Genomic DNA, 13568 nt, shown 5'->3' on the forward strand with positions numbered 1-13568 from the left:
ATTCCCTCTTCATTTCAGAGCACAGTAAATACCTTCCTCCTCCTGCTTGGACATCACAGGAAGTTTCTGTCTAAAAACCCTCACCACAAAACATCAGATTAGAGTTCAGCTTGGTTTCTAGTCCAAAAGTCTAAACAATTCTTTTCTGTAACTTCGTTTAGAAACCAGCTATAGTTGGGTTAATATCCAAACAGGGTGCCATACCTTTCCTGTCTTCCACATCTACCTATTCATAGACACTACAGGTTCCAGATGTAACATCCAATGCCTGTTTTCTGTAACTGAAAACTTGACTTCCTAGAGGTAAGGATCATTAATAATTTGACTTAAAGAATACCAAGGAGAGGCCAGTACTGTAGCAACAGCAAATTCTAGCTTTGACTCCTCATGGGGATGAAAACATGTTTGTGGAAGTGTTGAGGGTGCCCCAGTGGGAGCAGACTGGGACAGACGTCAGCAGCCCTCCGCAGGCCCTGATGTGACGCAGCCGTACAGCTGGCCGACCAAGGTGGGGAACGTGGAGGGGAACAGGCACCACCACAAAAGCTCTGTCACCGTCATCTGACATTGTTCCCAAGGAGAACCAGGAAGAATATGTTTTTCCTATAACATGCTTTTCAAATTGACCACATGAATGAGGAGGAAAAAAAAAAAAAAAAAAAACCCAACCTATAGAGATGAAGATCCATCTGTACCAGTTTTCCTTTCCTTTTTAAAAATGTTTAAACATGCTCTATGATTGGGATATATGTCCCTACTGTCTCAAGGTAATTCTTACTCAAGAAAAGTAATGAAACCCCACTATGGTATTCTACTTGCTATTCAACTCCTCTCTGAGACAAGTACAATGGGACATTCATCCCAGTAAGATTTACAGCAACTCCCCTCCGTGAAATACTCCTCTGCTTGGTTTATTCAAATAAGACAGTGGTTTTCTTCAACTTCCCTTTAGCAAAGAGTGTCAAAAACAATGTTTTTTGGGGTTCTTACTTCCCAAATTCTGACACTTGCAGACAATGATGCCCACCTGAAGGTGGCCCCCACCTGATCCCAGGCTGGGCTGCCCTTTGGTGGTGGGGTTACACGCACACCCTGCTGGGAGCAGCCAGGACGATGCACTCTCTGCTCTGCCCTGAATGATAACTGGCATCTGTTGCCTGTCAGTGTCAGCATGCGCTACCCCCACCCCTGCCCCTCACCAAAAGCAAGGCCACTTAAACATAAACGCATGTTGCAGGAGGCTTGAGGGGCCGTGCAGCTCTTCCTTCCCTGTCACCTGACCCCTCTTTTCCTTCTGAGAGCTGCGGGCTGGGTATTTTATACCCCTGCTCGGGGCCTGGGCGGCTCCTCTTGGCACTCCTGCTGCCTGCTTCAGGGAGTGGTACATGGCAGCTTCTCAACAAAGGCTAGATGAACTCCTCTGCGTACAACTTTTAGAATACCTAGCAGAATCAGGCACCCCATAGAAGTTGGTCAATTATTTGATTGCCACCCAGTACTTCATTGTAACAAATCTAACTTTACTACCTTGTTAGAAAACACTTTTCCAATCTATTAGAGCTAGAGATGGAAAGATCTTACATACTAACCACATTTTTAAGTGAAAACAAGTGTCCTGAAAGGAAAGCTTACTGACCCCTGCTTCACAGTTAGCCATTCCCTAGCCAATGCTGGAGCACGTGTGTGTCAGGCTTGGCCTTGGTAGGAACGAGCCTGACCTGGTCCCAGCCTTCAGGGAGCTTGCCAGCTACCAGGGAAACCAGACACCACCTGAAGCACTAAACCAGTACCCAGCTCACTCCAATTACAAATATTCACAGCAGAAGTGCAAGGTGTACCTCAAAATTAATAAATATCAGTGATGGGACTGCCTTCAGAAGATGAGTATTTTGGAGTTTAGGTGGATTTTTTGGAGATAATGGTAAACATGCCTGAGATGAGAGAAGAGGGGAGAACCTCACTAAGATTTGATTCTCTAATACTAAATACATTTTGATATTTATCAGCTGAGATTGGAAGTATCTTGTGGCCTTAAAGCCATTCTCTCTCTACTTAGGCTAATGATAATCCCAAAGGACATAAACGGAATACACATGATATGTCTTTTATGAATTAAACAAAAATTATGGGAGGCCATAGTTTTGAACTGAGCTCCTGCACTAGGCCCCAACAGACCAGACCAAACCAAAATGGAGTCACTCATGCTATATGCCACATAATCAAACAGAAACTTTGAGGAAGCAGATAGATCCCCAAACGGACCAGTTTTTCCTGAAAACAGGAGATTCCAGTCTACCTGCTTAAAAAGGAAGTCTCTTCTGCTTTAACCCTTACAAAAAAAGTAACCTGATGTTAACCAATCACTTGTTTTTCTATCGTTTTCCTTCCTCGTTCCAACTTTACAAAACCCACTGAATGGTGAAGCAGAACTGCTACTGCCCCGTGCAGCATTTCTTCCATTTAGCAAAATAGAGGCTGCCCTCATTCATGAATCACAAATAAGAGCCAATTAGGTCTATAACTAAATTTGTTGTAATTTTGTCTTTTGCAAGTGTTATAAATGTATTATTAACGTACTAAGTGTTAACATCTCTCCTCTGGGCCAGGGATCTTCTTAACACTCAGAGGCACAATGTTTCCTGGGAAGGGATGGAAGAAATTCCACACGTGGTCATGACTACAAGCCGCCCCTTCCTTCATCTAGTCCCAGCTCCAGGGAACCCCATGGTGTCACTTCCGGGTTCAAATCCTGCCCTGGGTCCTCAGCCCCAGAATGGCACAGCAGTCCCCTGGCATTTAGCTTCTGACCTGGCAGTGCCTCCTGTGCCCCAGTCACCTTCACTCCAGCCTCACCACCGTGGCCCCCCATCGTCTACACCCTACTCTACCCGTGCCCTTCTCCTCAGCCTGGGTAGCATCTGTGCGCCGTCACACAGCTGTTTCCAGCAGGCTCCCCACACCAGGCTCGAAACCCCTGGAAGGTGGGACAGTCGGCCTGACCTATCTCAGTACTTCCAGAACCCAGCACAGTGTTTAGTCAGTGAAGAGAAGACGGTTGATTGTTGCCTAAAGGGAAGGACACACATGAGTGGAAGAAAGTTGAAATTTGTTTATCTTCCTTTTGGTTCAGTCTTATTTAACTTCCTTCTCTGATTTTATCTGAAGGGTCATTTTCTAAGCTTGGGGAAGATTTAAAAGAGACAAACTTCTTAAGTTTTTTCCCTCTTTAGTTAAAAAAACAAAAATTGAAATATAAGAAATATGAGTAAATATGAGAAAATTTCATTATTTGTAATTTTGACTATGGTATAATATAAAAATGCCTGTTTTAAAAAAAGAAGAGAAAAAGAACTGGAATAATGGATATACTAAATTTTAAGATAGTAGATATTTCAGCACGTTTGATTAGTAAGAACAGTTTATAGGGCTGCCCTTGGTTTTGGGTTTGTTTTTTTTTTTGACAGATAAAGTTTTTTATTCATCCTCCTCCTCTTCCACTCTTTTTGAGGGCAACTTTGGCACCATCGAGCTTTCCTTTAGACTTAGAGTCGGCGACATGCTTCTCGTCCTTCTCCACAACCTTGCCACCTTGCTGTTGTAAGGCTGTTTCTCACTGTCACTTGTCATTCCACAGCTCACCCAGCTTGCCTGCCATGTCTCCAATAGAGACTTGGATTTGACTCTGATAGAATTCTGAACAGAAAAGAAAGAATCCAGACGGTAGCCTTCGGGGGCATTAGGGTCCTTCTTGCATCCCTGTGCTGGTACATAATCCTTCATTTCCCGATGAGAGTGTACTTTATGCACCTTTGCCATTCATCAAATTTAGATTTCTCTTTCCCAGATACTGTCTTCTAGAGCACTTCTTGGAAAGTTCTGTCAAACTGACATGGACCTCTGGGGTTTTCTTCTTAACGTTCCTTTCTGCACATCTGCACAAAGAAGGCACAAGCAGACATCTCGTCCCCAGTTTCTTGGGGTCAGCCATCCTGACCACATCAGCAGCATATGGGGCGTGGTGTGGGGCTTGGCGCTGTCCAGATTTGTGCTGGCTGCTTCCATGAGAGCTGCCTTGTTGGCATATTCTCCAAAGGGGCCAAATGGCATCTCCAAAGGGTGATGAATTGGTGAAGGTGCCGTAGGTCTACTCATTGAAAAACAGGAGTGGGTTCTGAAGAACTAAAACTCTAGAATCTTAATAATTGCAAAAATAGCAAAAGTAGAAAAGATTCCCATGGCTGTATGTTAAACTATTAGATTTATTAAAGAATGCACACTCTTTCTTAGAACATTCTGTTTTCAAAATACATGGCATACACTTCCCATCTACTAGGTTTTCTTAAAGAACTCTCACTAAAATTCCCAAAATATTTATTTATAGCAGAAAAAACTCAAGTAAACATTTCTACTTTTCTTGGTTTAGAAAATTACTAAGTTTCTTAATGTATTAAAATTACATGATTGATATTTAAATAAAGAAAATACAAACATATTTATTGAAAAATTAAGCATAAAAAGGTTTTGTTAATACAAGCTATCTTAACATGTTATTAATAAATAATATTTTAGATAGTGGCTAACAGACTAACCAAGAGATCATATATTAACTATAAATTTCTAAACTTTATTATAAACATCTTGAGGGCAAGACCAATATCTTTTTTTATCTTTCACAGTTTCTATAGCACCTACCACAAGAAATACTGAAAGTCTGCACAATCATGCCAATGAAAACCCTAATGCAATCATGGTCCATAACCTCCATTTTCAGGATAATCAAGAAATACAAAAAACAAGACTTAGAAAATCAATGTATAAGAAAGTAAAAACAATGTATAAGAAAGTAAAAACAACCTCTCGTGTACTTACATCTTACCACACAGAACAAGGAAGAATTTAATGCTGTTTTAAACGAACATCGACAACATGTTAACCTCACTGTTGTCATTCTGGGAGGATCAAGGAAAACATGATTCATTAAAAAAAAAAAAAAAAAAAAAAAACCGAACAAACTCTGAAGACTTCAATTACACACTTTCTCCTCATTCTCCCTTTTTGACACCTTTTTTTCCCCCAAGCTGTCAAAACTGAGAAAATCTCACCTTTAAATACCTCATATGTTAACGGCTGCCCTGTGAGGAATGTGACTCATTGTCAAATCAAGTAAACAGGAATGTAACAGAATTTTGATATTTCTTTTCACCTGAATTTGAGAGTATTATCTTACTTTTTAACCCGTTACTATGAAGTCTGCTGATGCTATATGCTGAGTTATTGGCCTTTAGTTTCTTCACTATGGGGGCAGCATCATCTAGACCTTCTCTAATGGAAGCAGAAGGGAAGAACTGCGGCGCCACAGTCCACCTGCCGATCCTAAGAGCTGCTGACATCATCAGTCTGGGCTGAGAAGCTGCAAGGCGGAGGGGCCGGGTCAGTTCATCATGCACATTCACTTGGATTCTTTCCAAAGCAACTGTTGTGGCCTAATCCAGGGGTAGCAGGGGGAACCCTGCCCAGGGGCACCTCTTGAGTCTCAGAAAAAGTCGGGACACAGTTTTGCTGTAGAAGCTGGTGCCTTGTGTCTGACTGGTGCTTGTTTCCTCAGGGGCAGCAGATGGGGAGATACAGGCCTGGATGGTGTGGCCGGCTGTGAAGTGCTGACCTCAATTTGTTTTGTTTGCTGAGAAGAAAACAACTTAGGCAGAAGGACATTTCAAAGTGTCATTATCCCAGTACTCTAAACTTACTTGCATGGATTTTTTTTAACTTTTCTAAGTTTGAAATTATTTCCAACTAGAAAGTTTCAAGAAGCCCTGCTCACTCTTCATCCAGATTTGCCAATTGTTCCTTTGCCGCAGTTGCTGTCTCGCTCTTTCCCTCTTTGTCTACACATACACTCTCTCTCTCTCACATAACTGTTCCTGAGCCATCTGAGAGTAGGTTGAACACACCATGTTCCTGTACCCCTTAACACGTCAGTGCACATTTTCCAAGAACAAGAATATTCTGTTTCCTAACCATAGTCAGTATATATCAAGTCCTGGAAATTTAACATTAATTTAATACTATTATCTAATCTACAGTCCAAATTCATCAAGTGATCCTAAAATGACCTTTTACCCAAAATTTGTTTCCAGTACAGAATTGAGTCCAGGTTCATGTTTAGGCAACACGTCTCCTTAGCCTCCTTTCATCTGGAACAGTTGGAGACATTGCTATTTTTGAATACAGGCCAGGTATTTTATAGAATATCCCTCAATTTGGGTTTGTTTGGCTTTCCTACATGATTAAAGTTATGTTTTGATTTCAACTCATAACTGATGTATCCTTTGCAACATATGAACACGAATGCATCTTTGTTCCGTTATTGGTAATGTTAATTTTGATCACTTGGTTAAGGTGGTGTCCAACTGCTCCACTGTATAGTTACTATTTTTCTTTTGTAATTAATAAGTAACTTGTGGGGGGATACTTTGAGAGTATATAAATAGCTTAGTTTTCACGTATTGATAATTCTTCCCTGAATTGATTTTTATGATGATGGTTACAAACTGTGATTTTCCAAGACCATCATTCTTTGTATATTTATTACTTGACATTCTACTCAGAAAAAGCATTTCCTTCTCCCTATATGCGCTTATACAAATATCTATCTACGAATACCAGTATGAACTCACGGATTCTTTCCCTCTCGAAGGGTTATATCATACTACTGTCTTTATTTATCTTGATGCTCAAAGCTGATGTTCCAGATGTGGCCAGCAGGATCCCCTCAGCTGGCTCCGGTGTCCTTCTGACATGCCCAACAGTTACTGAGCACTTCCTCGCTTCCTAGCACAAGATGTTCTAGGGTTATCTTGCACCTTTCTTACCCTGGACCTAGGATCCACCATTTTTCTAAAGAGGCTTGGCTCCTCTTAGTGAGGAAAAGTATTTAGAAAGCAGATCTGGACATTAGGTGTGCTCACTGCTACCGGGATGCCTCAGCTTCTGAGCCCTTTCAGTCGGAGTGAGTGTACGCATAGGTGGATACATAGACACACACACTCTCTTATTAAATCATGAGTTTATACTGATACCGGTAATTCCTTTCTAACCCCACAGGATTTTTCCCTGCCTTCCCCTGTTCTGTATATGTATTTTTCTTCCTCCATGGTAAGATCAACTTATTTCCTTATTTGCTCAAACTTATAATACACACATTGTAATTTTAGAATTGCTGTACTTGTACCACTATGAAAAATACACCTACAGAGAAGAGTTAAGATTTGTCTGCAGGTCTTATTTTTCTTTAGACTGAGGGTATATTATGTTTGAAAGTTACTGAAATTAATTTTTCACCCTTCAAAGTGATTATGTTATTCATTTGAAATACAGTTGGACCTTTTGTTTGTTTCTTTTCAGTTTTACATAGATCGCTGTCCTTCCTTGCTGACTTGCTTTTTGAGTAAGTAAAACATTAACATGATCCACAACCATACCAGAGGTACACTCAGAAGGGCAACTCCCTCCCCATCCTTCCACTCCTTTCTTCTCCACCCTTTGTGGGGAACCAACTACATTAGTTTCTTTTTATATATATATATATATATATAAAGTACAATAGATTTTAAAATAAGCTATCACAATGCACTTTTATTTCAAATCATGCCTTCCTCAAACTCATAAGAACCACAGTATCCAATAAAGGTCCAAAGTCTCTGTCACTTGTGGCACTTTTAACTGTTATCAAAATCTTTTTATTTCCATGCTTGATTTCTTTCAAAATTACACTTTGATTTCTTGTTGACCAAAACTGCTTGAAGTTTGAAGCAGGGATTTAGGGTAAGTACCAGGTGTTAGGGATTACCTGTTCCTCCGAAACCTCTAGAGGAGGGGATGCTTGTTGCTCAGACCGCTGACCATCCTGATAGTTTATATTTTGTCGCTGACGTAGAGGAGGGAAAAGACGATTCCAACTGATCATTCCTCCCTAAAAAGAGATCAACACATAATTTTCAGACACAGAAGGAGCAGAGCCATCATAATGCCTGGAAGGGCTTTCTCTCAACACAGTCACCTGTACAGACTGGGAAATGGGAAATGAAATGTCACACTCATCTGCTCTAGGCAAGCAATACAAATCCAAACTATCACAACATCCTCCAATCAACAGCATAAAATCTGCAGCCTGCAGTATGCACAGGAGAGAAAATAAGGTAATGGGTAGCGTAAAAGTTGCTTGTGCAATTTGGCTCTGAAAGACAGCGAAAGACACATCAGACATTCCTAATCCCAGCCCCACTGAGTTCTCACTGACCCTGTCCCAACTCCTGTTGGCTCTCAGGAGTTCAGGGTTTTGCAAGGTGTGACAGGGAAGAAGATATGGAGACAAGGATAATTCACTGCAGGTAACTGGAAAGCTGGGGTCTCCTCCAGCAGCTCTTTCAAATGCTCCTCCTCCCTCGTGTTATTTAAGTTCTGAGTGTGCTTAGTAGGGGGGGGGACTGCAGGTTGTGATAAAACCTGGGTTCAGAGATAGGCTAGTGAGTGTAAAGGGAAATCTTACAAACAGAGCAAAGGTTCAGAAGTTAGGATCAGTAAGCATCCTCAAGAATGGCTCTATGCATACTGAAGATTGATGGTAATGCCATTTCTTGCTTAGTCTTTGTCTTCAACAGAAAATAAACTCACCATGTTAAGAAAAATGCATCATATGATGCTTTAAAAAAATCCATGTTCGTAGCAATGTGCCAATACTTGAATTTATTAATTTAAATCTCTATTTTCTAGATGTCTTCTAGTTCTGGCAAAATTATAGACAAAGATAACCAGAAAATTTTCCTACTGTAAAGATCTAAAAATGCTAGCTAAAATGTTTAAAAACAATTTATATGCTTAGCTGAACATAAAAGGAAGAAATGAAAGTCCCAAGGTACCAGAAACAAGTGGACACTGGGAAACAGAGCTATAAGCAAGCCACCAAGGAAGGGGGTGATGAGGGTAGGGTGAACACAGGTCCTGCTAAGCCAGAACCACTTGGGCTTTATCCGTATGTGGGTTCAGGAGGTGAGGCCTTGGGTCTGAAAGAGGTAGTGAACTTAAGCTTGATTATGTACCTAAAAGCATGACCTTCAAATGGTAATACTCTGGGCCGGCCCGTGGCTCACTCGGGAGAGTGCGGTGCTGATAACACCAAGGCCCCGGGTTCGGATCCCATATACGGATGGCCGGTTCGCTCACTGGCTGAGCGTGGTGCTGACAAATGGTAATACTCTTGTTGAACGATAAGATGAGAAAAATCAAACCAAAAGGCCTAGCTTCTTCAAGGAAAGAGCAAGAATCTTGGTTCTGCCTGAGAATTGAGAACTGTAGGCAAATTTAGGATTCAAGTTACATTAGATATATGGTCATGAAAATGTTACATAAATGTTGGTTCTGGGATGGAGATGGATATATCTAAGGAGCCAAGCAGAAGCAAATACAAAATTCCTCTGGAGAGATAGTCTCTTACCCTGGGGTTATGTGAGATTTCTACATAAAGCTCTAGTTGGGAAAGATTCAGAATCCTAAATTACAAAATCTATAAGAAAACAACCCATCATAGTCAAGAGTCAGCATGTACATACAGGAGGATTAGATCTCCAAAGACTTAAATGCAGAACAATCTGAGAACAATTATTACATTAGAAGTTCAAAAAAGACTAAGATATCAAAGGATGCCTTTTAAAAAAAGAAAAGAACAAGGTATTATGAAAAAATCCAGATAGATTTGAAAAAAAATTGAAAAATTAAAACCACTCACCCCCCCAACAGAAAAACCTAAAATATAGACATAAACAAATTGATGTAAAGAGATAGAAAAAAGCTAATGTTGCTATATTCATGTCAAATAAATAGATCTTAAGCAAAAAAAGGCAAAAAAAGGCATTGTTATGGGTAAAATCACTACAATATATCAATCAACATTATATATAACATGATAGCATCAAAATATAGAAAATAAAAATTAACAGAATTACAGGAGAAGTGGAAACATCCAGACATATTTAATTTTCAGTAATTGATAGATCAACCAGACAAAAAAATAATAATATGGAACATAGATAACAAATTTGTCTACAGGAACATTTACAGCCTAGAGAATATACATCCGCTATACATAACATAATCATAAAATATAACTGCGCACTAGGTCCTATAAGAAATGTCCACAAACACCCAAACATGCACATTACACAGACTATATTCTCTGACCATAATGCAATTAAATTAGAAGTCAATATCAAAATGATAATAAAGATAAAAATTCACACATTTAGAAATCAAAGGAAAAAATCGTAATGGAAATTAAAACATATCTTAACGTGAATAAAATGAGACTATCTCCTATCAAAGTTTGTGGGATGTAATTAAGTAGTTGATGGAATTTCAAAATATTGAGCTTAAGTAAAGAAAATAAACACTAAAAATTAAAGAGTTAAGTATACTCAGTTTAAGAAGCTATGGAAAGTAACAACAACCTAAAGAAACGAGAAAGAATAAAGTAGAAAGTTGAAAGCAAATGTTAATAAAGTGGAGAACAAAGACACCATGGAGGGAATTAATAAAACCCAATGCTGGCTATTCAAAAAGTCAAATAAAATGAACAAATCTAGCAAGCTTCATGAAAAGACAAAGAAAGAAGCACAAATAAATAATATTAGGAATAATACAGGAGGTATAAGGGCAGATTTTTAAAAAATCATAAGAATACTTTAATCATCCCAATAACTTTGATAAAATAGATAATTTTCTAGAAAAATATAACACTAAAACTTAAGAAGGAAGAGAAATTGGTAATCATTTTTGAAAACTGTACAGGAACATCGATTAAAGCTGAACACATGTGTATGACTCAGAGATTCCATCCCTGGACAACAGAAATGCAAATACATGTTCACCAAAAGACACAATTACAATGTTCTCAGTAGCATTACTGGTAATATTCAAATACCAGAACTACCCAAATGCCCATCAACTGTAGACTGTATAAATTATGATATACTCACATCATGTAATACTATATACAGCAGTTAGAATGAATGAACTAAAATTACATGCAACAAGAAGGATGAATCTCTCACCTATAATGTTGAACAAAGTAAATAAAACACAAAAAGTGTATTTGTCTGATTACTATTACATAAGGTGTACTTTTCCATATGTATGCTATACTTTAGTGTAATTGAAAATACACCAAAATACTTAAAAATCTACCCACCAAAAATCTACAGGTGAAGTCTATAAAACTTTTAAGGATTCACTATCTTATGCAAACTGTTCTAGAGAACAGAAAAAAAAAAGGGGGCGGGGGAAGTTCCTCAGCTAATTTTTTTTGAGATTGGTTTAATGTTTTTTCCAAAACCAGACAAGGCCATTACAAGAAAGAAAATTATAAAACAATTTGTTTTTCATTTACAAGCAGATGCAATATTCCTAAATAAAATATCAGCAAACTCAATCCAACAATGTTTAGTAAATAATCATCTTATCTGGCATGACACACTATATTATGATTTACCTCAGGAATCTTAGACAATATAGTAATATAATTCAAACATTAACAAATTAAAGGAGAATAAACAAATGCTCATTTCAACAGATAAGAAAACAATTTGATAAAATGTAGTACCCATTCAAGAATGCCTATCACCACCTCTTGCATTCAACACAAGTCATAGCATAAAGAGACCAAAAGCCAAAACAAAGCAAAAACCCCACATAAGGATGGAAAGAAACAAAACTGTTATTATTCACAAATGATGACTGTCTTACCTAGAAAATCCAAGAGTGTCTACCAAGCATCAGAACTAATAGAAGAGTATAAGACAAAAAAGTACCAATAATATTCCCTCTACTATGATCACCTAGAAAATATAAGTGTAAAAAATTACTATTTGAAAACAGCAGTGAAAACCATTAGGTACTTACGAATTAAATCTAACAAAAGATCTATAAGATCTCTGTGGAGAAAATGATAAACTCAATTGAAGGATACACAAGGTATAAATAAATGGAAAGATGTAGCACATTCCTGAATTGAGCCTGGGAAGATGCAATACTATCACCTGTCTACACATTGCCAATTCCAGTCTACAGCAGAGACCACAGGTTGACTCCCCATATCCATATTCCCTTTTCTTTAAAAATAGGGTTTTGTTTTGTCTTTTTTGGTGACACATGGCTACTATATTTCTCAGTTTCCCACCATGTAGACTAGGCTCTAACAATGGCATATAAGCAGAAAAGGCAAATAGGACTTCCAGGAAGAGTCCTTAAATTCAGGGGCACACCCTTCTGGGATTATGAGGTGGAAGCCTGGGTGGAGGAGTCCACAGCAGCAAGATCAAGGAGAGAGTGCTGACCACTTTAGGATGCTTCCCCTCCAGGCTGAACTGCCCACCTCTGGTGTGGAATATACTATAAAGCATATGTACTTCACAGGGCCTGGTTTTCCAAAGCCTTGCAGTTTCAAATATTGACCTTGCGGAGGACTGGAAATTTTCCTCAGGCTATAAAGTCTCTGGTGTAAGATAAAGATTTGTGGCACAGCAAGGTTGCTGGCTCAAGGACAGACTACTTATTGATTGTTGTGTAAAGAGAGAAATTGCTGTAAGATCACTTAATTGCCTACTGGAATGTCATCTGCCTTGTTTCACTGAAAGTTACCACCTTTATTGTTAAACTATAACCCCACCTATGTTCTCTTCCTGTAACTTCTTGGTCTGGAAAATAAATGCAGGAAGAGAACCCCAATTTGTGGTTAATTTTCCAAGGAAGCGATGCCTCTCGCTTGAGGGTTCTGGGGACATTAACCACTTTGGGGCTTCTCACTGCTCAGAAGAGATGAGCTTTGAGTAATCCTTTGCATCTCCATCACCCAGGGGATGTGGGGTGACAAATCAAAATAAATGCAGGAAGAGCCCCAATTCGTGGTTAATTTCCCAAGGAAGGGATGCCTCTCGCTGGAGGGTCCCAGGAAGATTAACCACTTCAGGGTCTCTCACTGCTCAGAAGAGAGGGGCTTTGAGGAATCCTTTGCATCTCCGTCACCCAGGGGATGTGGGGTGACAAATACGTGAGGGGCAAAGCAACACTCTGGACTTCCTCTACATGAGACAAACTCCTACCTTAAGTTTTCTATTATTTTGTGTTATCAGTCATTTGGATCTCAATCTACTCCTAACTACTATCTACTCAAAATTCAAAAGAGTGTGTGTTGGTGGTATTAGACTAGTGTACTTGAAGTTAAGGCTCAAAACTAGGCATGAATATTTTGAAGAAGTAAAATAGGGAGGATTTCAATTATTATCTTTTTATTATTATTATTATCATTATCTTACTATTAGACTTACTATTATTATTATCTTACTATTAGACTTAGACCATAGTAATTAAAGTAGTATGGTATGAGTACAAGACAGGCAAATAGTCCAAAGAAACAGAAGAGTCTAGAAATCAAAAGTAAACTAGGGTGCTTGATATACAACAGAGAAGGCATCACAAGTCAGCGGAAAAAGGACAGACCAGATAAACAGAACTGGGAC

The 13568-nt window shown here is 39.0% G+C and overlaps 1 protein-coding gene across 2 annotated transcripts in view; it reads right to left on the reverse strand.

Moving 5' to 3' along the window:
• The window catches only part of UBAC2 (UBA domain containing 2), a 169566-nt gene that overhangs the window by 7337 nt on the left and 148661 nt on the right, over window positions 1–13568 (reverse strand). For both annotated transcript variants that reach the window (XM_063102500.1, XM_063102501.1), the window contains exon 8: window positions 7850–7972. In XM_063102500.1, coding sequence (XP_062958570.1) covers window positions 7850–7972 — 123 coding nt within the window. The remainder of the gene's footprint in view (window positions 1–7849; window positions 7973–13568) is intronic.

The sequence above is a fragment of the Cynocephalus volans genome, chromosome 7 (genome assembly GCF_027409185.1).
Source record: "Cynocephalus volans isolate mCynVol1 chromosome 7, mCynVol1.pri, whole genome shotgun sequence".
Taxonomy (NCBI): domain Eukaryota; kingdom Metazoa; phylum Chordata; class Mammalia; order Dermoptera; family Cynocephalidae; genus Cynocephalus; species Cynocephalus volans.